Genomic DNA, 27,377 nt, shown 5'->3' on the forward strand with positions numbered 1-27,377 from the left:
AAAAATGTAGCCAAAAAAGTTCAATGACGTCTGGTTGAACTCGCATTTCGACGGATTTACAGTTAAATTGCAGGTTTGCAGTCTCTGAAAGACTTGTTCTAGGTGATTGTCATGTTCCTCTTGGGTTGTGCCAAAGATAAGGATGTCATCACTAACATTGAGGACTCCAGGTATTCCTGAAAGAACCTGCCTGATAACATTCTGAAAGATTTCTGCAGCCGATGAAATGCCAAAATTTAGCCTCTTGAACCTTCTTAGACCGACATGAGTGCTAAAAGTTGTGATGTATCTGGAGTCTGGATGCAATTCAAGCTAATGATAACCAGATTTTAGATCAATTTTTGAGAATACTTTTGCACCATTTAGATCTGTGAGAATGTCATCAATGGTAGGCGTAATGTGCCTTTCTCTTTGAATGGCTCGATTGGCATGTCGCATATCCACACATAACCTGATTTTACCAGGCTTCTTAGGTTTAGGCACAACAACAATTGGTGAGACCCAGGGAGTTGGGCCCTCGACACGTTCAATAACATCATCTGTCTCAAGGTCTTGTAGTTCTTTCTCCACCAGCTTGCAGACATGGAATGGGATGCGCCTGTGAGGTTGAACTGACGGCTGTACTGACTGGTCAATGTGTAATTTCACTTGAAAGTCTTTCAGCTTTCCTAGGCCTTGAAAGAGTTTAGGATATTTCTGCATAATAGTTTGGACAAAAGAGTGTGTTACTCTGTTTGCCAGTTTCACTAGGCCCAGAGATACCGCACTATTGCAGCTGAGAAGAGTGTCTGCAGAACACTCCACTACATAGAAAGTGTCCGTGATGGATTTCCCATCAGCCGTTAGTAATGCCTGAAATTTGCCACATAGGGGTAATGCAGTAGCTGAACCATAAGGAAATATCTTCAGGTTAGTACATTGCAAAGCAGGTTTATTCTGTAACTGGTTATAAGTGGCATGACTAATAACATTGACAGACGCCCCTGTATCTACCAGTGTCTCCACCGGATTGCCATGTATTAAGATGACTTGTTTGGGATTAGACATTGCATGCACATTGTGAGACCCCTCAGTCACTGAGAATAAGCAGGTGCTGCTTGGCTCATCAGCAGGGGACACCGACTGCACTGCCTGAACTTTCTGCAGCAAGGCTTGTTTAGCAGAGAGAGAAGACTGTGATTTTGATCTGCAGACTTTTGCAAAGTGATTTTGTTTCCCACAGTTATGACAAGTTACTCCCTTTACTGGGCAGGGTTTCTGATGAGGATAAGGACCTCCACAATTGTAGCAGGTTGCAGCCTGTGTGTGAGGCACATGTGGCTTCTGAGTGAGCTTTGCTACAGAAGATGGCTGCTCTGGTATATAGTCTGTGTTCTCTATAAGTTTAGCTTGATTCTCTGCTGCATCATGAATACGTGCAATGTCCAGTAGCTTTGCTAAAGTCATGGTGGGATCTCTGAGTGCTTGTCTCCTTAACTTAGATGACACACATCCTTGTATGATTTGCATCAGAATTTCCTTGTCTATATCTGTAAATTCACAGTAAGCTGCAAGTTGTCTTAAGATATTCATCAATGGTTTCTGTTGCTGACTGTTTTGACTGTCTGAACTTGAAAATTTCAAAAGCTGCATTTATGTATGGAGAGAAATGCTTAGTTAATGCTGCTTTGCTTAGCTCATAGTCACTGTCCTCCCCTGTATTGGGCAGAGTTGTGAAGATATCATAGACTTGCTCCCCTGCATAGTGTAATAACATGGCTTTCTTTCTTGCATTATCAGTAATGTTCATTGCTTGCAGGAATATCTCAAAGTGTTTCAGCCATTTATTCCAGCATGCTGCCAAGTTTGCTTGGGGCTGGTGCACATCAAATACAGCAAAGGAGGGTAAGCAGGCCATGGCTGGTGCTAGGATTGCAGTCTTGTAAACAGTTTTCTGTAGCAGTGAAATACCTTTAGCTGATGATTCTTAATCCTCGTCGCCAATTGTAGTGTTGTAGTGAGGATGCAGGTCTTCTGGAATAAGTCCACTATGAGATGGTTACTCTTGTAGATCAGAACACTTTATTCCATGCTTCCATCATGGCTCCCTGTCTAACAACTCCTCCCCCTCATCTCAGCTCCTCCTCCATTACTACCTCACTGTTCTAAGGCAGACAAAGCAGAATAAGTAAGCAGAACAGAACATATAGAACATACTTATAACAACATCACACTTACCACGCAGGTACAGGCCGTTGTAGCTCTACTAAACAAGTTGGGGTGGCTGGTAAACTGGCAGAAGTCAGTGGTGGTGCCATCAACTCAAGTTCAGTTCCTGGGACTTATTCTAGACTCTCTCAACATGACGATCTCTCTACCCTCCTCTCGCAAAAGGAAGATTGCTTGGGCGGTGCATCACCTATCTATTACACGGAGGGTTACCATCAAGACGGCCATGAAAGTCCTAGGATTGATGTCCGCCACCTTAGAAGCAGTTCCTTGGGCCTTATGGCACATGTGCCCACTCAGGGCCGGCGTCAGCGCACGGCATAGTCGGGCAAGTGCCGGGGTCCACAGAGCCTCTGGGGGCCCCCCGGCACTTGCCTGCCCCAGCACTTGCCTATCCTGATTTCAGCTCATCGGCGTCCGTTGGAAGTGCGTGCGTGTGTAGGCGCGATGACGTCATCCCATCGCGCTTACACACGCAAGCCGGGCCGCAGCTTTAAAGCAGGAGCTGAGCTCACAGCTCCTGCTTTAATCGCCTATGTGAATGGAGTGGGAGAGCGGAGAGAGGAGCGTCGGGTGAACGATGGAAGGTGAGTGTAAGTATTTGTTTTGTATTAAATATTAAGGTGGAACATAACGAAGGGGGCCCATGAAACTTGGGGGCAAATGAAGGGGAGGGGGGGAACGGCATGACACTGGGGAAGATGAAGGGGGTGGGGAGAGAACGGCATGAAACTGGGGACAGAGATGGAGGGGGCCCAATGAAACTGGGGGGCAAATGAAGGGAAGGGGGGGAACGGCATGACACTGGGGAAGATGAAGGGGTGGGGAGAGAATGGCATGAAACTGGGGACAGAGATGGAGGGACCTAATGAAACTGGGGGGGCAAATGAAGGGGAGGGGGGAACGGCATGAAACTGGGGAAGATGAATGGGGTGGGGAGAGAACGGCATGAAACTGGGGACAGAGAAGGAGGGGGCCCAATGAAACTGATGGAGCAAATTAAGGGAAGGGGGGGAACGGCATGACACTGGGGCAGATGGGGGGGTGGAACAGCATGACACTGGGGCAGAGACAGGGGACATGAAACTGTGAGCAGATGAAGGGGGAGAATGTGATGAAACTGGGGGCAGAGATAGAGGGGGGACATGACACTGGGGGAAGAGGAAGGGTGTATATGAAACTGGGGGAGAGATGGATGGGGGGGCATATAATTTACGGGTGACTGTAGGAGAATTATACTGTGTGGGAGCACATGATAAATAAATGAGAATGGGCGGCGTCAACATAAAAGTGGGTGGAGCCAAAATTGATGCGGCGCGCAAAGCGTTTTGCCCCTTTCTACTCTTTAAAAATTGGGAGGTATGGCGTTGGTGACACCACACTCCTGCATGACGTCACTCGCTTCATCTGCGACGCACAGTGTCTCAACTCCCCCACCTCCTTTACAAGGGGGCCCACTGAGGCTCTGTCGCCCAAGGGCCCATAAAAACCTGGAGCCGGCCCTGCGCCCACTACAGAACGAGATCTTGAGAGTCTGGAACCACAGTCCTACAGGATTACAGAAGCCTATCCAGTTAACCATCAGCACCCGGCAAACCCTGCCCTGGTGGACCCATCTGCAAGATGGGAAGTCCTCGGTCCAGCCCGTCTGGACCCTGTTGACGACAGATGCCTCCCTCACAGGCTGGGGAGCACATCTGTGGGAGACCCCAGTACCTTACGTGGAACCAGCCGGAGAGGATGCGCTCATCCAATTGGTGCGAGCTTACCGCAGTTCATCGAGCCCTTCTGTCGTCTGCACCAGTTCTGCAGGGGAAAGCGGTCAAGGTAAGGTTGGACAACCTGACGGCAGTCCTCTACATCAACAAGCAAGGAGGAACTAGGTCTCCCTCGCTCTTACAAGTCACCAACCAGATCTTCTCCTGGGCAGAACAGAACCTCTCCCAGCTGGCTGTGGTACACATCCAAGGCCGTCTGAATATCCTAGCAGATCAGCTCAGCAGAGGCCGCGCAACCGCAGGCGAATGGTCTTTACATCAGGACATCTTCCACCACCTTACCATGATGTGGGGTCTCCCCGAGGTGAATCTGATGGCCACCCAATACAACGCCAAAGTAGAAAGGTTTTGCTCCCTGTACCGGGAAGACAACCCTTTGGCGGTGGATGCCCTGTCAATACCATGGAGGTTCAAACTGGCATACGTGTTCCCTCCCATTCCGATGATCCCGAAGGTATTGGCGAAACTCAGGCAGGACCAGACCTCAGCAATAGTGATCATGCCGTTCTGGCCAATGAGGGCATGGTTCACCGACCTTATCCTTATGAGGCTTCCACCAGCCGGAAACCTGGTGTCACTGAACAGTCGGCCTTGCCTGGGCCTAGACAAATTCAACCTCACTGCCTGGAGGTTAACCGCGCCATACGCGCAGACAGAGGATTGTCCCAGGGAGTGCTAAGTACCTTAGCCCATTCAAGAGCAGAGGCAACCAATCAGAGCTACCAGAGGATCGCCCGGATATTCCGAGATTGGTGTACAGGCAGCCACCGCGATCCAGACAGAGATGCAGTCCTAGAGTTCTTACAGAACGGCCTGGAGAGAGGACTAGCACCTGCCACCCTCAAGGTTCAAGTGTCAGCTCTATCTGCTCTCCTGTAGACACGGTTATCACAAGATCCTCTTTTCAGACAGTTCCTTAGGGGGGCTGCCAGACTCTGCCCCAGGTACGACCCCCTGTCCCAAGGTGGGACCTGGCCACGGTTCTACAAGGGCTCTGTGCGCCCCTCTTCGAACCTTTATCTGAAGTGGATTGGAAGTACCTGTCATTCAAGGTGACGTTCCTGCTGGCAATAACCTCCGCTAAGAGAGTTGGTGAACTACAGGCCCTAGCGGCCTCTGAGCCCTTCATAACCTTCTTTCCAGACAGGGTGCAGCTGAGGTTCGTCCCAGGATTCTTGCCAAAGGTACCCACACTTCAGAATACCAACCAGGTAATTGCCTTGCCGGCTTTCTTTCCCTCACCTGCTTTGGAGCAGGAGGAGAAGCTACACACACTGGATCTGGTAGGAGCACTACGTATTTACCTAGACTGTACAGCACTGTTCCGAAGATCAGAGAATCTTCTAGTCAATGTGTTTGGCCACAATAGAGGCTCTAAAGCATCAAAGGCAACCCTGTCAAGATGGATCAGAGAGGCTATTAGCTGTTCCCTACGGGCCCAAAATCTTCCTGTTCCAGAGTTTATATGAGCCCATGCCACCCGAGCAGTGGCGACATCATGGGCAGAGACACGGTTCCTCTCCTTAGAGCAGATATGTGCAGCAGCCTCTTGGAGTTCACAGCTGACTTTTGTCAAACATTACAGACTACACTGGCGTACGGCAGAATGTACAGCATTTGGGCACTCCGTCTTGGCATCAGCCTGCCAGGATGGCCCACCCTAGGAGAAGCGATACTTGCTAAATCCCCAGTTGTGCTGCTGTTGGGCGTAGGGGAAAAGAAGGATTATGAATGATAATCTGTTTTCCCTTAGCCCAAACAGCAGCACAAGGCTGCCAGCAGGTCTATGGTGTACTGTTTGTTCAAATTTTATTGTGTGTATTATTATATGTAAACTGCTCTCTGTATGCTATACTTGCTACTAACACAAGGGAGGAGCAGGTCTTCCGGCCTCTTATAGGGGCCAAAGCTGTTAGGTAATTAAAAATTCCACCTGTCCTAACAGCTCACAGGGGCAGGAATACCCCAGTTGTGCTGCTGTTTGGGATAAGGGAAAACAGATTATCATTTATAATCCTCCTTTCCCAGCACCCAGCAACTACTGCACCCAAAAACTCCAAGCATTTTAATTTTTGAAATTTTCCAGTAGCTGCTACATTTTCCCCCTAGGCTTATACTTGAGTCAATGAGTTTTCCCAGTTTTTTGGGGTAAAAATTGGGGCCTCGGTTTATATTCAGGTTGGCTTATACTTGAGTATATACGGAACTCCCCTTTCACTAGATCTCAAATGAAGATAAATAAACAAACATAAAATATTTTTCTGATATGGACAAGGCTGTAGTGAGAAAATAAATAAAAATGCCAAATCGCTATTTTGCTTGTCATGAGAATTAAGCAAAAAGCGGCCAAAGGTCATCTAATGATATTGGGAGATTTTAATAAGGTACTTTGGCCCTCAATGGATTCTACTTCTCCTCAGACTGTGTTGGAACTTACCCCTATGGTTAATATTCCACAGTTCCACCAGCTCTTTGATGTGTGGAGAGATCAGTATCCCTCTGAATTAGATTATACTTTATACTGAAACCCACACCAAGGAACAGGTCTATTTTCCAGAGGGTTAGCTCATCCGATATAGACATCTCAATAGGGTCTAATCACGCACTTGTCTCCAGGAACAATATTCTTCTCACCCTGATTCAGTCTGGAGACTTAATAATTATATCTTACTCAGCTTCCAGTCCACCAATTCCGGCAGAGGTAGATACAAAGTATCATAGAACCTCGAAAGATCAGAGAAGAAGCCTAAGGTAGCCGAATGTTCATCTCGACATGCGGTAGAAGCCAGGGGTGCTATGGGAGACAGGTATGGTGAGGCACCAAGGTCCTCTTCAGCAACTTAGGTGTCAGGAGGAATTACAGGAGGGGGGACCACCTGAGCAGCAGGCTGTGAAGCCAGGACACGAGAGGAGTGGGAGGCAAGGCTTGTAAAATCAGGAGGGAGATCTGAGAGGCCAACACTAATCTGAGGCAGTGCTAGAGCTCCAGAAGAGGAGGCTGGAGGAGGACTAGGTGCTGCAGATGGCAAGGCCTGATCTGAGGAGACCTTCAAGGAGCTGGACCAGCTGTACAGGCACATCTTGGACCGGTGGAGAAGAGGACATGAGCAGCAGGTGGAAACCGATAGCAGTGGGACCCACGGGAGCAGAGGACACCAACGGGTCTAGGTATGTGTCCAGGAAGGATTGCATGAAGCAGCCTTCTAAGATTGGGGTCCCCTGTTGGTGACGCTTCGGCAGCCTTTTGCCCATTTTCAAGCAGGTACACGCTAATAAGATCAGTGCTGGTGGTGTGCAGGGACAGAGCTCCAAGAAGATGCATCCCAGCTCATCGATGTTCAGGCCACGCCTCTATCCTTTCCATTTTTTACTTTCACGGCTAACCTTGTCTGCACTTGCTGACATTTTTAAGCCAAAATCTGAACTTTAAAGCCTGTCTAGGACTATCCTAAGAACATGCATTCTAAGAACACGAGTGAAATATACTAGTGCTGGGCAATTAATTGCAAAATAGCCAAATGTCAGCTCAAATAATCAATATAAACTTGGTCACATCAATTATTTTGATTATTTTGCATCTATGTCACCCTGTTTCATACTGCCATAGGCTAAAGGATTTGTCAATAGGTATATGCTATCCAGTCAGGACTGCTGGTATGTGAATAAACAAAACCAAAGTTCAGTGGCATGACAAACATATAAATAGGGAGCATGTAAAATGTGGATAGTCTAAAATGTTCAATTAATTGTAATTTTGATTCAGGCCATAATTTCCCAGCCCCAATGTATACATAAAACTCCAACACCTTCTTGCAATGGAATGTTCTCTTCATAATTCCAGCATTTTCCTTAAACCACCTTTCCTCACTCAAACCATTCCGAGACTGGCAAGATCATAGAGGATGTCTAAATGTGTCAAGGGAAGACTCCAGACTCCTATATTACCTCCTCTGTCATTTGCAGTCTTTCAACTCCCACTGAACTACTTGGTGCAGAACTTGGTCATGCTGCACTGATAATACAAGATTAAAGTTATCATCATAGTTTCACCCCTGAACAGCCACAGGATTATTGGTGCCAGGAAATGAATCACAGCCCTAGACCAAAATGGCTTTTCTGCTTCACTTTCCTATGGGGCTTGCCTTAAAGGGGTATTCCCAAGTCACATACTCAGCAGTCTTCACTCCTGTAAAATCTTCTTTCTTCCTGGTTTCTTGCATCATTTGGTGGGCGGGGTTTCACATGCAACCTGCCGTTTAGCTCCGCCCACCCATATTGGACTATGAAGTACAGGCAGCAGCAACTCCATTCTGTGTTACATACAGACGCTGGCTGTCTCTGCCATAATGAACATAAATGAATTAACTAGCCTGATAACTTGGAGAACAGAAGACAGTTCAGAAATGAAAGCAGCTCCTCTCCCCTATCTGAGTGCAGGACCTAGGTCACGTGGTGTAGACACAGGAATAGCTAGAAACACAGGCTCGCTCCCTGCACTTAGCCCCTCCTCCCTCCCCCCTGAGAGCAGCAGATGCATCACTTGACTTTTGAACAGATAAGTCAAGGGCTGTGTCAATAATGAATTGAATAAAGTAAGATAGTGGACAAACAAAGCAGTTTTGCTGAAGCAATGTATTTAGGAAAAGTCTTACATCCACATTAACAAGCTGTATAGATAGGATCCTTGTGATGGGACAACTCCTTTAACTGACTAGATTTACAGCTCTCCCAGGTTCCTAAATTTCTTAATTCATGGTCATAACTGGTGGGTATTTTTAGATGTAGCCAGCCAAATTGACTTCTCTGTCCACCATCCACTGTAATTACTACAGCTAGAAACAAACTTAGTGTTACAGGTCCAATAATTGCTTCGGGTCATCATCCCCTATGGACCTTACCACCTTGAAGGCTTCCTCAGTAAACCGTTCCTCATCGCCAGGCTATTCTTTGTTCAATTGGGGTTCCTTATCCAAATGGACTGACATTCCAGACCTGATCAGTGAGATGGCCAAGCATTATACTGCGCTATCTTCAACTTACAAGTTCATTTCAACATGGCAAAAGGATCCCAGTTGTAATTAGTTCTTGTGGATAGACCCTCACCAATCAGAATGTTATCTCTCCCCTGTTCTGTCGGAGTGAACCGCCAGAACACTGCCAGAGAAGGCCGAGCATTGTACATTGTACTCTATTGCCTACAACTCCATTTGAAGGTGGGAAAGCAAGCCGTGTTACCAATCAGAATGTTATCTCCTGTCCTTTGGATAGGGGATAATATTAATACTTGAGCCAACCCCTCTAACATTGAGTACAAAAAATGGGATTGAAAAGGAACCAACACAGCTCGGGCAGGAACAACAGTGAAAAACAAGGTTGGAATCTGGGTCCTCAGTGAATATTAGAAAAGGATTTTACGGTGAGCACAAAAATCCAATTTTCTCACTTATTTCACTGGGGGACACAGAACCATGAGGTGTTCTAAAACAGTCCAGCAGGATGGGAATTACATTGCCATGCACATTCCCTAGCACATCATTGCTTGCAAAATCTTAGGACCCAAACTGACTTCGCAGAGTCCACAGAATGAATCTGGTAAAACTTAGTGAAAGTGTGGATGCAGACCTGGGCAGCAGACGCCTGATGCTGATCAGCCCAGGAAGCTCCAACAGTTCTCATGTAGACAACTGTCACACAGAAAGGGCAGTTCCTTACACCCTTAAACCGATAGGCCTCCAAATCAAAGATCAAAGTCATTGGGAGATGGAAGCCTTGGAAGAGGCTGGAACTTATAAGTGCTCTCATGGAGAAAGACAGAAAGACCTGAGTTAGGTCGTGTCTGCCTCCTGCGGACACTAGGTTTAAACGGATTCATGTGATTCATTTTCTCCCCACAGAAATGCCCCACCTGTGGATATAAACTGATCATACAGTAGAATACAGAATGATAAGTGCATTATTGGGATTCTGGAGGACAAATTCTGCTGGAATCTGTTTTCTGTTACATTTTGCAGAGTCTCTAAATTGCCAGAACAGTGGAACCCCAGTGAACTCCCCCTGAAATTACCCAATTTTGGAAAGTAAGAAATTTATCAAGGGGTATAGTAAGTACTTTGACCCTAGAGATGTTGCTTTAGCTCCAAATTTTTCATTTTCATATGGGGATAAAGAAGAAAATTTAAAGGGGTATTCCCACGTCGCATACTCATCAGTCTTTACTGCTGTAAAATCTTATTTCTTCCTGGTTTCTTGCATCATTTGGTGGGCGGGGTTTCACATGCAACCTGCCGTTTAGCTCCGCCCCCAAATTCGTGTGTAGCTCCGTCCACCCATATTGGACTATGAGGTACAGGCAGCAGCAACTCCATTCTGTGTTACATACAGACACTGCCTGTCTCTGCCATAATGAACACAATTGAATTAGCTAGCCTGATAACTGGGAGAACAGAAGAAATGAAAGCAGCTCCTCTCCTATCTGAGTGCAGGACCTAGGTCACATGGTGTAGACACAGGAATAGCTAGATACACAGGCTGGCTCCCTGTACTTAGCCCCTCCTCCCTCCCCCCTGAGCGCAGCAGATACATCACTGGACTTTTGAGCAGATAAGTCAAGGGCTGTGTCAACAATGACTTGAATAAAGTAAGATAGTGGACAAACAAAGAAGGATTTTGAATGATAATCTATTTTCCCTTAGCCCAAACAGCAGCACAACTGGGATATTCCTGCCCCTAATGAGCTGTTAGGACAGGTGGAATTTTTAATTACCTAACAGCTTTGACCCCTATAAGAGGCCGGAAGACCTGCTCCCCCTTGTGTTAGTAACAAGTATAGCATAAAAAGAGCAATACAAAGTAGTACACACACATAAAGAATCTGTACAACAGTACCTCCTAGGGAGGGAGCCTTGTGCTGCTGTTTGGGCTAAGGGAAAACAGATTATCATTCATAATCCTTCTTTCCCCCTACGCCCAACAGCAGCACAACTGGGGATTTAGCAAGTATTGTTTCCCCTAGGGCGGGTCATCCTGGCAGGCCAAGACGGAGTGCCCAAATGCTGTAGCATCGGCCGTACGCCAGTCCAGTCTGTAATGTTTGGCAAAAGTCAATTGTGAGCTCCAAGAAGCTGCCGCACATATTTGCTCTAAGGAGAGGAACCGTGTCTCTGCCCAAGATGTCGCCACTGCTCGGGTGGCATGGGCTCGTAAAAATTCTGGAACAGGAAGCTCTTGGGCCCATAGGGAACAGCTAATGGCCTCTCTGATCCATCTTGACAGGGTTGCCTTAGATGCTTTAGAGCCTCTATTGTGGCCAAACACATTGACTAGAAGATTCTCTGATCTTCGGAACGGTGCTGTACAGTCTAGGTAAATACGTAGTGCTCCTACCAGATCCAGTGTGTGTAGCTTCTCCTCCTGCTCCGAAGCAGGTGGAAAGAAAGCCGGCAAGGCAATTACCTGGTTGGTATTCTGAAGTGTGGGTACCTTTGGCAAGAATCCTGGGACGAACCTCAGTTGCACCCTGTCTGGAAAGAAGGTTATGAAGGGCTCAGAGGCCGCTAGGGCCTGTAGTTCACCAACTCTCTTAGCGGAGGTTATTGCCAGCAGGAACGTCACCTTGAATGACAGGTACTTTCAATCCACTTCAGATAAAGGTTCGAAGGGGGGCGCACAGAGCCCTTGTAGAACCACGGCCAGGTCCCACCTTGGGACAGGGGGTCATACCTGGGGCGGAGCCTGGCAGCCCCCCTAAGGAACTGTCTGACAAGAGGATCTTATGATAACCGTTTCTCCAGGAGAGCAGATAGAGCTGCCACTTGAACCTTGAGGGTGGCAGGTGCTAGTCCTCTCTCCAGGCCGTTCTGTAAGAACTCTAGGACTGCATCTCTGTCTGGATCGCGGTGGCTGCCTGTACACCAATCTCGGAATATCCGGGCGATCCTCTGGTAGCTCTGATTGGTTGCCTCTGCTCTTGAATGGGCTAAGGTACTTAGCACTCCCTGGGACAATCCTCTGTCTGCGCATATGGTGTGGTTAACCTCCAGGCAGTGAGGTTGAATTTGTCTAGGCCCAGGCAAGGCCGACTGTTCAGTGACACCAGGTTCCTGACTGGTGGAAGCCTCCAGTAGTTCCCCCGACTCATAAGGATAAGGTCGGTGAACCATGCCCTTTTTGGCCAGAATGGCATGATCACTATTGCCGAGGTCTGGTCCTGCCTGAGTTTCTTCAATACCTTCGGGATCATCGGGATGGGAGGGAACACGTATGCCAGTTCGAACCTCCATGGTATTGACAGGGCATCCACAGCCAAAGGGTTGTCTTCCCGGTACAGGGAGCAAAACCTTTCCACTTTGGCATTGTGTTGGGTGGCCATCAGATCCACCTTGGGGAGACCCCACCTCCTGGTCAGGTAGTGGAAGATGTCCTGATTCAAGGACTATTCGCCTGCGGTCGGGCGGCCTCTGCTGAGTTGATCCGCTAGGACGTTCAGGCGGCCCTTGATATGTACCGCGGCCAGCTGAGAGAGGTTCTGTTCTGCCCAGGAGAAGATCAGGTTGGTGACTTGTAGGAGCGAGGGGGACCTGGTACCTCCCTGCTTGTTGATATAATGGACTGTAGAATTGGTGCAAATGACAGAAGGGCTCGATGAACTGCGGTAAGTTCGCGCCAATTGGATGAGCGCGTCCTCTCCTGGATTCCTTGTACCGGGACTCCCCCAGATGAGCTCCCCAGCCTGTGAGGGAGGCATCTGTAGTCAACAGGGTCCAGACGGGCTGGACCGAGGACTTCCCATCTCGTAGACGGGTCCACCAGGGCAAGGTTTGCCGGGTGCTGATGGTTAACTGGATTGGCTTCTGTAAACCTGAAGGACTGTGATTCCAGACTCTCAAGATCTCGTTCTGTAGTGGCCGCATATGCCATAGGGCCCAAGGAACTGCATGTAGGGTAGCGGACATCAATCCAAGGACCTTCATAGCCGTCCTGATGGCGACCTTCCGTGTAGAAGATAGATAATGTACTGCCCGAGCAATTTTCCTTTTGCGAGGAGAGGGTAGAGAGACCGTCATGTTGAGAGAGTCTAGAATAAGTCCCAGGAACTGAACTTGTGTTGATGGCATCACCACTGACTTCTGCCAGTTTACCAGAAACCCCAGCTTGTCTAGTAGAGCTACGACGGTCTGCACCTGCGTGGTAAGGACCTCCTTTGAATGAGCCTTCAGAAGCCAGTCGTCCAGGTATGGGACTATGAATATGCCTTGAAGGTGCAGGGCGGCAGCGACCGGAGCTATGACATTCGTGAAGGTGTGGGGGGCGGAGGATATGCCGAACGGGAGGGCTGCGAACTGGAAGTGCGCCTCTTTCCCTTCTATGTATACGGCAATCCTTAGGAACTTTCGGTGTGCCGGAAAGATGGGTACGTGGAGGTAGGCGTCCTTCAGGTCCAGAGTGTCGAAGTGATCTCAAGGGTGTAGGAAAGGTAGCACTAATCTGATGGTCTCCATGCGGAACCGCCCCTTGCGGATGAAGCTATTCAGGTACCTGAGATCGATGATCATGCGCCACTTGCTTGATGACTTGGGGACCAAGAAGACTGGAGAATAGACGCCTGTGCCTTGATCTGCGCGAGGTACCACCTCCAGCGCGGCCTTGTCCACGTACTCCTGAATTGATTTCTCCAGATGAAGTTGTTTGGAGCCCTGAAGAGGGCGGGTTCTTATCATCTTCTCTGGCGGCTGGGAAATAAAATTGATTTTATAACTCTCCTGGATCGTCTGGATGACCCAGGGGTCCCGAACACTTTGGCGCCAGGAATCCACATAGTGGGAAAGACGACCGCCCACCACAGGGAGGGGGGGGGAAGAGGGGGGAAGAGGTGGAAGAATTAGAAGGAGGCTCTCTTACGGCCACGAGGAACCCCGACCTCTTCCTCTGCTGGACCGCCGCTGGCCTCTGGTTCCTCTTCTAGAGGCTCCCCGACCCCGAAAGGAGGAGCTCTGTCCTTCAAAGGGCTGAGGTAGATTTTTGCCCTTGGAGTCAGCCAATCCCTCCATAATGCGGTCGAGCTCCTTCCCGAACAGCCGCCGGGTTCAAAGGGGAGGCTACACAGGCTGTTCTTAGATGTGAGGTCAGCTCTCCAGGGCTTCAGCCACAGGGGCCGGCAAGCAGCGGTATCTAACGCCATAGATCTAGCAGCCAGACGGGTCTGGAAATGGGTGGCCTCCGTTAAGTGGTCTACCAGCAAGGTGATGTCCGACATCGCCGCTAGGAGGTCGTCCCGATCCACTTCGGAGTCAAATGTCTTTGGCCAGAGACGAGAGCTCTGCCCGCAGGCCAGTGGCTACTTCATTGGCGACAATGCCAAGAGAGGCCTGGGCAGAGGAGGCCGAATACACTCGCCTCAGGGATCCTTCCACCCGTCGATCCATAGGATCCCTCAGACTTGACCCGTCTTCAGTCGGGAGGACCGTGCGTCTTGATAACTTGGCGACAGCCACATCCACTTTAGGTGGAGAGCCCCACGCTTTTAGCTGGCTTTCAGAGATAGGGAATGGAAGATTATAAAGATAACCTGTTTTCCCTTAGCCCAAACAGCAGCACAAGATGGGGTATTCCTGCCCCTGTGTGCTGTTAGGACAGGTGGAACTTTTAATTAGCTAACAGTTTTTCCCCCTATAAGAGGCCAGAGCAACCTCCTCCCCCCTGTGTTAGTCAAAAAGTATAAAAGGCAATATAACAATACAAACATTACCATAAACAATGGGAGGGAGCCTTGTGCTGCTGTTTGGGCTAAGGGAAAACAGATTATCTTTATAATCTTCCATTCCCCCTACGCCAAACAGCAGCACAAGATGGGGATCTAGCAAGTAAAATCCCAACTAGGGTGGGAGATCTTGGCAAGCAGATGCCAAGACAGAATGTCCGAAGGCTGTGGCCTCTGAGCTGCGCCAGTCCAATCTGCAGTGTCTGGCGAACATCAGATGAAAACTCCAGGAAGCAGCGGAACATATCTGCTCTAAGGAGAGCGAGCATCTCTCTTACTGGGAAGTTGGTCCAATTCCGGTACTGGTAGGTCTTGAGCGCGAAGAGAACAAACGATGGCCTCCCTGATCCATCTTGACAGGGTGGCTTTAGAGGCTTTAACACCTTTGTTATGGCCGTAGGTATTGATGAGCAGGTTCTTCGAAAGGAAGCTGTACAATCCAAATATATGCGCAAATATATGCGACCTTAGGACAAAATCCCTGGATGAACCCAAGTTGAACCCTATCAGGGAAAAAGGTAATGAATGGCTCCGAGGCAGCCAAAGCTTGTAATTCTCCAACCCTTTTGGCAGAGGTAATTGCCAACAAGAAGGTTACCTTGTAGGAGAGATATCTCCAGTCCACTTCTGTTAAGAGTTCAAAGGGGGGAGAACAAAGCCCCTGAAGAACCGCAGCCAAGTCCCATTGCGGGACAGGGGGCTGCATCTGAGGGCGGAGCCTAGAGGCCCCTTTAAGGAATTACTTTAATAGAGGATCTTGTTATAACCAGGTCCCTAGAAGAGCGGAAAGTGCTGAAACATGAACCTTCAGGGTAGCTGGAGTTAGCCCCTTATCCAGGTCACTCTGTAGGAACTCCAAGACCGATTCGATAGCAGAGTTATTAAGCTGCCTATCCGAGATCCTTTGGTAACTCCTGTTAGTTGAATCCGCTCTTGAATGGGCCAACATTCTTAGAACGGCCTGGGATAATCGTCTATCTCCGTATACGATGCGGTCAACCTCCAGGCCATGAGGTTGAACCTGTCCAGGTCCTGGCAGAGCTGTCGGTTCAGAATTACCAGGTTTTGGGCTTGTGGAAGCCTCCAGTAGGTCCCTTGACTCATTAGGATGAGGTGGGCAAACCATGCCCTTTTTTTTTTTTTTGGCCAGAACGGCATGATCACTATTGCCGAAGTCTGGTCCTGCCTGAGTTTCGCCAATACCTTCGGAATCATCAGAATAGGAGGAAAAACGTATGCCAGTTTGAACCTCCAAGGTATTGACAGGGCATCTACCGCCAAAGGATTGTCTTCCCGGTAGAGGGAGCAAAACCTCGTCACTTTGGCGTTGTACTGGGTGGCCATCAGGTCCACCTCGGGGAGACCCCACATCTCAGTGAGATGATGAAAGATGTCCGGATTTAGGGACCATTTGCCTGTCGTCACCAGGCCTCTGCTTAGCTGATCCGCAAGGATGTTCAGACCACCTTGAATATGAACCGCTGATAGTTGTGAAAGATTCCTCTCCACCAGGAGAATATTAGATTTGTCACCTGCAAAAGCGAGGGGGATCTGGTTCCCCCCTTGTTTGCTGATATATCGGACTGCTGTTAAGTTGTCTGTTCTCACTCTCACAGCTTTCCCTTGCAGGTGGGGTGCAAACATTAGAAGCACACGGTGCACCGCAGTGAGCTCTCGCCAGTTGGACAAATGAGCCTTCTCTAAGCTGGTTCCAGGTCCCACGTACCGGGGTCTCCCCCAGAAGCACTCCCCATCTTGTGAGGGAGGCATCTGTGGTCAACAGGGTCCAGGATGTCTGGACCGTGGATTTCCCGTCTCTGAGCTGGGACCACCAAGCCAGTGATCGACGGGTTCTGATGGATAACTGGATAGGCTTCTGTAGCCCCGAAGGACTGTGGTTCCCGACTCTCAGGATCTCGCACTGTAAGGGGCGCATGTGCCATAGGGCCCACAGAACTGCCTTGATGGCTGCGGACATGAGACCTAGGACCTTCATGGCGGTCCTGATAGTAACCTTCCGGGTTGTGGATAGGTGATGAGCCGCTTGACCAATCTTCTCCTTCCAAGGAGGAGGCAGGGAGATCATCATGCTGAGAGAATCCAAGATAAACCCCAGAAATTGAATCGGGGTAGATGGAACCACTACCGACTTCTGCCAGTTTATTAGTCAGCCCAGCTCATTTAGGAAAGCCACAGTGGATTCCAACTGTGTGGCAAGCACCTCCTTTGACCGGGCTTTTAGGAGCCATTCGTCTAGTTATGGGACAATAAGATCCCTTGGAGGCGCCTTGAACAAGTTGAAGGACCGATGGATCTTGGATAAGTCGTGACCAGGCGGACATGTGATGAGACCAAATAGCCTACCCAGCCGATCTAGATGTGCTCTCCTCAGAGAGGGAGGCATAGATAGTCAACAGGGTCTGGCGTTAGCTGGACCATGGCCACTCTCCACCAGAGAGGGATGCATCAGTGGTCAACAGGGTCCAGGTAAACTGGACCATGGACTCTACATTTAATTTCATGTTCCTCCTATGGAATGCTTCTCTAGATGTGCTCTCCACCAGAGAGGGAGGCATAGTTAGTCAACAGGTTCCGGCCTTAGCTGGATCATGGACACTCTCCACCAGAGAGGGATGCATCAGTGGTCAACAGGGTCCAGATAAATTGGACCGTGGACTCTACATTCAATTTCATGTTCCTCCTATGGAACGCTTATCTGGATGTGCTCTCCCCCAGAGAGGGAGACATAGGTAGTCGACAGGTTCCGGCCTTAGCTGGACCGTGGACACTCCCCACCAGAGAGGGATGCATCAGTGGTCAACAGGGTCCAGATAAATTGGACCGTGGACTCTATATTCAATTTCATGTTCCTCCTATGGAACGCTTATCTGGATGTGCTCTCCACCAGAGAGGGAGACATAGGTAGTCAACAGGTTCCGGCCTTAGCTGGACCGTGGACACTCTCCACCAGAGAGGGATGCATTAGTGGTCAACAGGGTCCAGATAAATTGGACCGTGGACTCTACATTCAATTTCATGTTCCTCCTATGGAACGCTTATCTGGATGTGCTCTCCACCAGAGAGGGAGACATAGGTAGTTAACAGGTTCCAGCCTTAGCTGGACCGTGGACACTCTCCACCAGAGAGGGATGCATCAGTGGGCAACAGGGTCCAGGTAAACTGGACCCTGAACTCTTCATCCATTTCCACTTTATTCCTATGGAACTTTTCTCTAGATTCGCCCCACTAGTGAGAGAGAGGCGTTATAGTCAACAGGGTCCAGCGCTAGCTGGACCATGGACATCCCGTCCTTAAGATAGAACACCACCTGGATGAAAGACAAATTTTGAGGAATAACTAAATTGGCTTGACCCAGACTGCTGAGTTTTTTGTCAGCTGGATGACACAGCCTCCTCCATCCAATTCCTCATTGCCCGTATGGGAATCTCCTGTAGATGCGCTCTCTACCGGAGAGGGCTGTCTCTGTGGTCAACAGGGTCCAGACTATCTGGACATGGACATCCAGTCCTTAAAATGAAGCCCCTCCAGGCCCCACGGGTTGTGATTCCAGGCCTCAGACTTACCTTCTGCAGGCCGCATGCGCTATATGGCCCAAGGGACTGCAACTGCAGACTCTGACATAAGATCCAGTAACCTTTGGCAGTTAGGATGGAAACCCGCTGTATCACCTATAGATAATGCACTGCTGATATGATCTTTTCCCACCTAGAGGAGGGAGATCTCCAAGCAGACAGAGTACAGCATGAAGTTTAGAAACTTTCTCCATGTGAATGGACCATGAGAACCACAAGTACCTTATTAACTTTTTTTTTTTTTTTTTTTCATATCACGAATGCAAAGTGCAACTGCGATTGAACCCAGGATACTGTGGATTCAGGCATACAAGTCTGTAACCCTACAGATTGAGTCACTAGGGCTTCTATTTCTAAGTAAGACCTCTTATGAAAACTGGGAGAGGGAACCTTACCAGAAATCTCATGTACTCCTTCACCCAGGAGATGACAACAATAAATGAAGGGCTCCTAGCTGGAGGACCCCGTACTGACAGCAGTGCAGACATGCATAACCTTTCAACAAAATGCCTTAGAGCATACACCATCATGTGAGCAATAAGCAAATATGCACCTAATAAGTAATGATAGTACATAGGTATCTGAACCCTTCTTTTAGGTTCACAGCATAAAGTCCCCGCTTAGGAATTAAATGCACATTGAAAAACCGCAAGAAATAAAAAAAAAATTGGTTGGATCTTACCATAATGGCGGTGAATCGACTTCCATATTGTGAAGTTGACAGAGTACCCATAGCAATAGAAATTAGTGCTTTTAGTCTGTGCAGTGAACACAGAGGGAAAGCTGAAAGAGGACATGGCTTACCTTACTGCAGGGCAGTAAATGAACTGCAGCTGAAAAAGTCAGTAACCTGCACAAGGCAGGTAAGACAAAAAACTGTTAGCTAATTAAAAGTTCCACCTGTCCTAACAGCACACAGGGGCAGGAATACCCCATCTTGTGCTGCTGTTTGGCGTAGGGGGAATAGTGTTTTAAAACGCCTAGATGGGGCAAAGGGTCTTTCTGGGCGCCTCCATTCCCCTTCCATCAGGCGGAGCATCTCTGAGGAAGGCTTGAAGGTACGGGACCTGCGGCTTGCGCCTTCTCCACCCTCCCGGTCTCTGATCCTGAGTGCTCTGAACAATTTTGACATCTTCTCCATAGGGAAGATCTCCTTCTCCTCCTCAGAATCCGACGACTCCACATCTCTGAGGCGCAGGATCTCCAAGGGCGAGAGGGACAATTCACACTCCAGGCGCGGTCTCTTGGCCAGGTGGGAGACGGAGGTTTCCATCCTTTTCATGGAATCCTGGACAAATCCCTTCACCCAGGATACCATCTCACGCATGGGGGTCGCCTCAGAGGGGGGAGCTCTACATCCCTGGCAAAACCGGTACTGGGAGTCGTCCGGAAGAGGGATTCTGCAGGTGGCACACGCAAGGTGCTTTCTCTTTGAGACTGCTTTCCTCCGTGGAGGAATGGCGGAGGAGGAAGAAGAAGACATTCTGTGGGAGAAGAGAGAAACAACAATACTAACAAACTTGCCCCCATGGTGGGGATACTCCCCTCCCCTCCCCCCCCCAGCCACCTCCACCAAACCTCACTCGGCGTAGAAAGTTAGCTTTCCACAGGACACGAATAACTGCCAGGAGCTTCTTCGTGCTGCTTGTAACCGGAGCGACAAGCATTGAATGGTGGATTGGTGGGGAACTTATAGGCCAGGGGGGCGGGAACTTCTGGAGGGAAACGCCCCCTTCCTCTCTCTGGGCAAAGTTTGAATTGAGGCTAATGCCCCGAACTTCCCCGGCAAACGCTCGTCTCTAGGGTTTTTTTTTTCCCGGCCGTCGTGCGCCTCGCGCTACTGTGCAGCGGACACCCCAGCCGGCGGACCCGGGAACCTAGAGAAAGGTTCCTAGGTCCAGAAGTTCCTCCACGCACAGGGAGCCCCGGCAGCGCAGCAGATGCTGCCAAGCGTGCGTATGAGCCGGAGAGCTCCCCCGGCGGGGGGAGACGAAGTAGCTGCAGCAAAACAAAAAGGAGCAAGAAAAAAGTCTTCGGCTGTCAGGTAAGAGGGGGGAGAGAAGCAGACCCCTATGAGAGGTCAGAACCCCTGCTCCCCCCTGACCACCTGTCCTGTCCCACAGGACAGAAAAAAAACACAAGGGAGGAGCAGGTCTTCCGGCCTCTTATAGGGGTCAAAGCTGTTAGGTAATTAAAAATTCCACCTGTCCTAACAGCTCATTAGGGGCAGGAATACCCCAGTTGTGCTGCTGTTGGGCGTAGGGGGAAAACAGTTTTGCTGAAGCAGTGTATTTAGGAAAAGTCTTACATCCACATTAACAAGCAGTATAGATAGGATCCTTGTGATGGGACAACCCCTTTAAGAAATTTCTCCTGACTAAGGAAATTTCCCACATGTCAATGTAAACCGCTGTATGGCCACACGGCGGAACAGAAAACTTTTGAGGGCAGATTTTGCTGTAATAGTTTTCAGGAACTAGGTCTCATTTGCCAAGCCCTGAGTGGAAACTGCCAATATATGACTATCTTGGAAACTAGACTCCTCAAGAAATTAAACAGGGGGTATATTTCGTATTTTGAACCTTCTTGTGATTCACAGAATTGGGCACTAAATATAGAGCATGGCATCAGAAGGAACAAAATGCTATTTGTAGGGCAGATTTTTGCAGAAATAGTTTTCAGACACCATGCAGTATTTGCAGTGTCTCTCATATACCAGTACAGTGGTAATCTCCCCCCCCCCCCCAAAAAAAAAACAAACAAACAAAAAACAAGCAAACAAACAAAAACTATTAAACATCAGTTGGGAAACTTGACCCCAACCATTCCCCAGCAACATGCACAGGTAGTTTTGGTGCCTGATGTTCTATTTAAGCTTTGTAAAGTCAAAAGGGCAGTGTCAGACAGGGGGTGTGAGCTCTAGTCAGAGGCAGCCAGTGCCTCACAATCACACGCCTTGCCTACTCATGACTGACTCCATCCTACTACCAGTGCAGAGTGTACATATTATATCCAGAGTTGACTGCTCAGGAATGGGGAGGGCTAGAGGAGAAAAAAAAAAACCTTCCAACTGTGCCAGAATCGGAGTACCAGCTATTAAATGATGTAAAAAATGGACATACCTGAGGTGGTGAAAGGACCTCTTTAACCACTTCAGTACCAGGCCAATTTCTGGTTCAGGACCAGGCACATTTTCAGGTTTTTTTTTGTATGTGCCGTTTTGAGGGCTATAACATTTTTTTTTTTATAACTCAAACTTTATTGAATTTTTTTTTTTTTTATACAATAAGAAAAAAAAAATAAAAATTACAAGTTACAGGGCGAACACCCGCCCTGCGAACAGAAAAGGCTATAACATTTTTATCATTTGGTGACACATAGGAATTTATGTATCACATAGGTCTTTTTAAACCTCTTTCAGAACAAAACTAGTTCCTTGAAAAATAGGTTTTGAAAAAGTTCATGAAAATTTGAAAAATTACTGTGACTTATAAGCTAATAGCTGAAAAAATGAAAGAGCGATTAAAGTTCGATGCCAGCATAAAGCAGATATATGGCAAGTTATATTTGTGAAGTACCGTATTTTTCGGACTATAAGACGCACTGGACTATAAGACGCACCTAGGTTTTAGAGGAGGAAAATAGGGGAAAAAAAAATTAAGCAAAAAATTGTAAAATATTTAATATATGGGAGTTGTAGTTTTGCAACAGCTGAAAGGCCACATTGACAGGTGACCCTGCAGCTGTACGGGGACGCATAGAGTGGTGTTTTTTGCGGGGCCAGATGTACTTTTTGGTTATACCATTTTGGGGAATGTCTATTGCTTAGATCACCTTTTATTGAAAAAAAAAAAACCCCGGCGGTTTAGCACTTGTGATTTTGACGTTCACTGTACAGGAAAACTATTATTAGACCGGGCATTTTCGGACACAGGGATACCTAATGTGTATGTGTTTGACAATACAGACCCGGCATCCGCTGTACTAGAGAGGCGGATGCCGGTGAGGGATAGTCGCCAGCACATGTGCCGGGGCCTGAGACATCGCTGCGCTCCTCTGCCCTGCATGAAGCCAGCTGGAGCGATGCTGATATTCCCGGCGGGGAGACAGAGGAGCGGAATAGCATCGCCCCTGCATCTGTGCCAGCGTCTATCCCTCGCCGGCACCAGCCTCTCTAGTACAGCGGATGCCAGGCGGCCACATTCAGACTATAAGACGCACCCTTCTTTTCCCACTAAATTTTTTTGGGGGGCGGTGCGTCTTATAGTCCGAAAAATACAGTAATTTTGGTGGTATGAGTATATGAAAGACATGCAATTTCAAAACTGCGTCCTTAGCCCCTCCCTTCCAAACACCATAGCTTCTTTATTTCTCCACTCCAGGAACTATATGAGAGCTTAATGTTTTTGTTTCATGAAGCTACCATTAATTATTTTGTACAATATACTGGGAGAATGGAACCAAAAAAAAAAAAAAAAAAAAATCAGAATGGGGTGGATTTGAAGAAAAAGTGCATTTGTGTGACTTTCTTACAGGCTTCATTTTTACAGCATTCACTGTGCAGCCAAAATGACATGTCACCTGTATTCTATGTTTCAGTACAATTCTGAGGACACCAAATTTATATGGTTTTATTTACATTTTAACCCCTTGAATCCAAAACTGCAAAAAAAGATTATTTTTTTTCTAAAAGTTGCCATGTTCTGATATCCATAACATTTTTATACTAGGGATGCATATGACATGTTTTTTTGCGGGGCCGGGTGTACTTTTCAGTTATACCATTTTGGGGAATTGCTATTGCTTTGATCACTTTTTATTCAAATTTTTATCAGAGGCAAAACTGTGAAAAAATGCCAGTTTGATTTTTTTTTTCCCCCTGCTTTGGCGTTTACTGTACGGGAAAAATATTTTTAGAGATTTGTAGATCAGGTGTTTTTGGACACAAGGATACCTAATGTGTATATCTTTCACTGTATTAAAGGCCTTCACAAGGCTCCTAGCTGTCATGGTAACGTGCTGACAATCACTGGCAAAGTGGCAGCGCCCATGCTCCACCAGTAAGATGGCACTGAGGCAACAGAGGGATGCGGACACCAATCACAGGCATTAGTGCAGGTCTCTGTTAACAGCAGAGACTCGGCAGCTATGGTAGGCACCTGACTCCCAAGTGGCCACCATAGTTAAACACCCGACATCCATGTCTCCCATAAGAAACATTTATGAAGCTGGTTAGAAAGTGTCTGATAGATGTGGGCTTCATCTTGATCCCTCACAGGCTCCATGTCCCTCTGTGACCTTGCTGAGAAGACTTAACTATGGTCGGGCTGTAATGAAACTGCATAGCTATGAGTTTCGGAAACAGCATAGAATAGTGAGTTATGAGTTTTTTCCATATGTCCCATTCCTTTTCATGGGATTTACAGAAATAGCAGTTTAGAGCTACGCAGTTTCCATACAGACTGACCATAGTTAAGTTAGCTGTAGGAACACAGGCATTTTCCCTAAATTCCCTAGATTTAAATAAGGAAAGGCAAAACCATAGAAACTTTGTGTAACACCCCCCCCCCCCCAAAAAAAAACAAACAAAAAAAAACAAACAAAAGCAATGCCTCTGCCAGTGTGGTTCGCTACAAGGGGCCTCAGCCTTGAGAGGCTTGTAGTGCTTGAAAGCATTATGAAGTTCAGGTTGGCAAAACCAAAATACTTTTAGTTGTCCCTGGTCTATTGATAGGCTCTCTTCACATCAGAGCCATGGCTTTCATTCTTAGTGGAAAGCAGAATGTTGTGCTAGATCCATTGTATGTTGGGGCACTGCTGGTTTATTTCTAAGACTAAGGCCCCACTGGGTGGAAACACATCGCTAAAGTGCTACGGGAAGAACCGCAGCGTGCACGCATTGCGGTTCTTCCCACAGCTCTTTCAACAGAAAGTTCAGAGTTTTCCTCCGCGGACTTTTTTTACAATTATATGTATGGGAAAGCTGCCAGCGTTTCCTTAGATATAATTGACATGCTGCAGTTTTCAAATCCACAACGGTTTTGGAAATTGCAGTGTGTCCGCGCTGCAATTTTTTCCACAAAGTGGGCATGGGATTCGCATGAATCCCAGTGGGGCCCCGGCCTGAGGCTGCAGAGATCAGAACCCAGATGTGAATAGATCTCATTTTTAAACTAGTAGGTCCCACAGTAGAACCAACCCTCTGACGCGCAATAAATAACAGAAGCCATGACACAAATGTGAACAGAGGAAATCATACTGCAAGCCTCATCGTTGACAAAACCAATATGCCCACGATGTGTACAGCACTAACACATTGCTGTGATCACATGCAAATCAAAATCAACACTGCATGATAGATTTATGTTAGTACAATGAATTTTATTTGTTCCCTCTAAGGTGTAAATACCTCATAGGGTAGTTTTCATTTTCCCCAAACAGGTTTATACAGTCTCAAAACGTTCAATAGTGCAACCTGTGCAAGCAAGAATTGACAAACATTGTCTTTACTTCCTTATAAACATGAACTATTGAAGGCAAAAAAACAAACAAAAAAAAAAACCTTACCATATTATAGATAACTATTCACATTTGTACATTACAATTTTAAACAGCTCAAGAAACTCTACAATGTCTTACAACATAGTAAATTGTATTCAAGTTACAGAGAAGGCAAAACAACACACAGCAGGGAGCCTTGAGTGATCTACATAACAGTGTACCATTCAAGATGTGCCTTATTTTACCAGTCAAATTTGTTTTCTTTAAATTACAATAAAGCGATTTGTAAAGAAAAAAAGCAAAATGGAATTGTATTGTTCCCATTTTTTATGTCAAAGTGGAGGAAAAAAAATACAATAGGCACAAGCCCTTTGCTGCAGCACATTAGAAAATGTTCTTTTTTTACACTTAAAATATTACATTTTCATCACAATTAAGAGCAAATGTGTTGAAATTGCATCATACACAGAAGAAAATGCACTCAACTTAAATAATTCAATTTAAAATACTATGTAAAAAATAAAATGGGCTAAGTGAAGATCAGGACCGGGTAGCTCCTTATGGACTGGGACTTGCCAAAGTCTTTGTATTCATGCTTTCAAAGACATGCGCTGCATTAACCAATGTGGAGGAGAAACAAAATATACCCTTTTAAATACAGTGCATTTATGAAAGCATGCATCCTTATTACACACGTTAGGAAAACCTTTTATATACATATATTGGTTTATGCATCATACCTTCCTTGTACATGCATTTATGGAAAGCTCCCCTTTAAAAATTATTGATTACCAAATAAGACCCTGAGCACTATATGGGAAATCAAATGGAAAACGAAAAAAAAAAAAAAAAAAACAACGAGAGGAAAAAAAAATGCAGTGCCTGCCTCCATATTGCATGGAGGGTCAAAAAAAATATACACTTGAGGACCATGAAAGCAGGGGCTGATGGGAAGCACCAAAATTTCAAGACGGGGGAAAAAAAAAAAAAAAAAAAAAAAAAAAAGTATGTGCCACTATAAAGGAACTTGCAGATTGCCACAAAGATCTCTTGGTGTACGCCAAGTCCTGGTGGTCAATAAAATACAGCGTTCACCTACACACAAGTAGATTGAACTCTTTGGAATCTGTCCCTGATTCATGTGCACTGTTATGATTTCTACAGTTTACTACTACGTCCAAGTTTCTGCTTGGCAGATATCTATGGGGTGCTGAAATTGCTGATACTCTGAGGATGAAGTTGCTGCCACATCTGTTGTTGTTGTACCGCAATCTGTTGAGACTGGTCTGAAGTCGATAACAGGGTTATAAGTGACGATACACAATTTGCTGGAATGATTAAACCTGTGAAGAAAAAGTAAAATTTAATGTCAAATTTTCCCAACTTTTCCATGATAACTGTTTTTAAAGTTACATGAAGCATTTAGTAACCCATTACATTTTTTACTTTAGGTCTCCCTTGGGGACAATTACCATTAGCCTACAGACATGTCACCCTACATTTTAAGAAAGGTGCAACTTTAAAAAGGTTTGTCAGAAGCTTTTTTTTTTTTTTTTGAACCATGTTTTTGTTACACACCCAAAAAAAAAAAAAAAATAAAAAAAAATAATGAAGCATAAGGCTTCACCTTTACAGGTATTTATAGGTGTAGCACATTACATAGGTAAGCAAACGTGTATGGGCATAAGTGGGGAATGAGGACCTGAGTGTTTAGCTTTTATACAGTGTAAGCCATTTGATTCACACTGTGCTGTAAATATGCATATAGCTGTAGCGTAACACTGTAATGGGCTGCTAGATTTTTAGGGTATGTTCACATGGCAGGTGATGGAAGAGGAATTTGAGATGAATATACAATGGGAGGCAGATTCCACTATGTGAACAGGTGCTAAATGACCAATTATTGTCATTATTCAAACTCACATGCACTGGCTCTAGTTCTTCAAAATAAAAAAATAGAAAAAAATGCCTATGCAGCACAGGCAATGAAAAATCTCCACAGTAGAAGGTTATTTTTGTGTTGTCTTCAGTATTATGCTAAATGTCAAGAATGATGCTATAGGCTTGCAACCAACATACATTGCATATACATGCTTTCATAATCAAATTTACTTACCAACAATTCTTTGCCCATCTTCAGTTCGTAATCGAACTATTTGCATTTTTACATTTGTGCCGCTAACTGAGGCTAGGACTCCTTCCACTTTAGTCCAAACACTCAAGACTGAGCCACACAGAACATAATATGTCCGGCAACGCAAGCCTATTTCACATACCAGTCCTAAGCTTGCCTTTTTACAATTACCTCTCCTACAGAAAGAAAAACAGAGTTTTAGCTCATTATAATTGTAAATATTAGATCCATAACAGACTTGTTTTAATGTTTAACCTCGTAGTGATAAATAACATGCATGTACATAAGGGATGCATGATGATGAAGACACCACAAGTAGCCCTTAGAGACTCGTTTCTATAGTAAACTCTTAGGATTAGACTCTAAAGTATAATAACAATATATAATAGCTCAGTGGACCACCCTAT

The 27,377-nt window shown here is 46.6% G+C and overlaps 1 protein-coding gene across 3 annotated transcripts in view; it reads right to left on the minus strand.

Annotated features, from left to right (window-relative positions):
- Nucleotides 1-24,704: 24,704 nt before the first annotated feature.
- SBNO1 (strawberry notch homolog 1) overlaps nucleotides 24,705-27,377 on the minus strand; it is a 33,545-nt gene continuing 30,872 nt past the window's right edge. For all 3 annotated transcript variants that reach the window (XM_075274238.1, XM_075274229.1, XM_075274220.1), the window contains 2 exons: nucleotides 26,953-27,146; nucleotides 24,705-26,179 (listed from right to left, as the gene is read on the minus strand). In XM_075274238.1, the coding sequence (XP_075130339.1) occupies nucleotides 26,037-26,179; nucleotides 26,953-27,146 (337 nt within the window). In that variant the 3' untranslated portion in view covers nucleotides 24,705-26,036. The remainder of the gene's footprint in view (nucleotides 26,180-26,952; nucleotides 27,147-27,377) is intronic.

Source organism: Leptodactylus fuscus, chromosome 1, assembly GCF_031893055.1.
Source record: "Leptodactylus fuscus isolate aLepFus1 chromosome 1, aLepFus1.hap2, whole genome shotgun sequence".
NCBI classification, from domain to species: Eukaryota; Metazoa; Chordata; class Amphibia; order Anura; family Leptodactylidae; genus Leptodactylus; species Leptodactylus fuscus.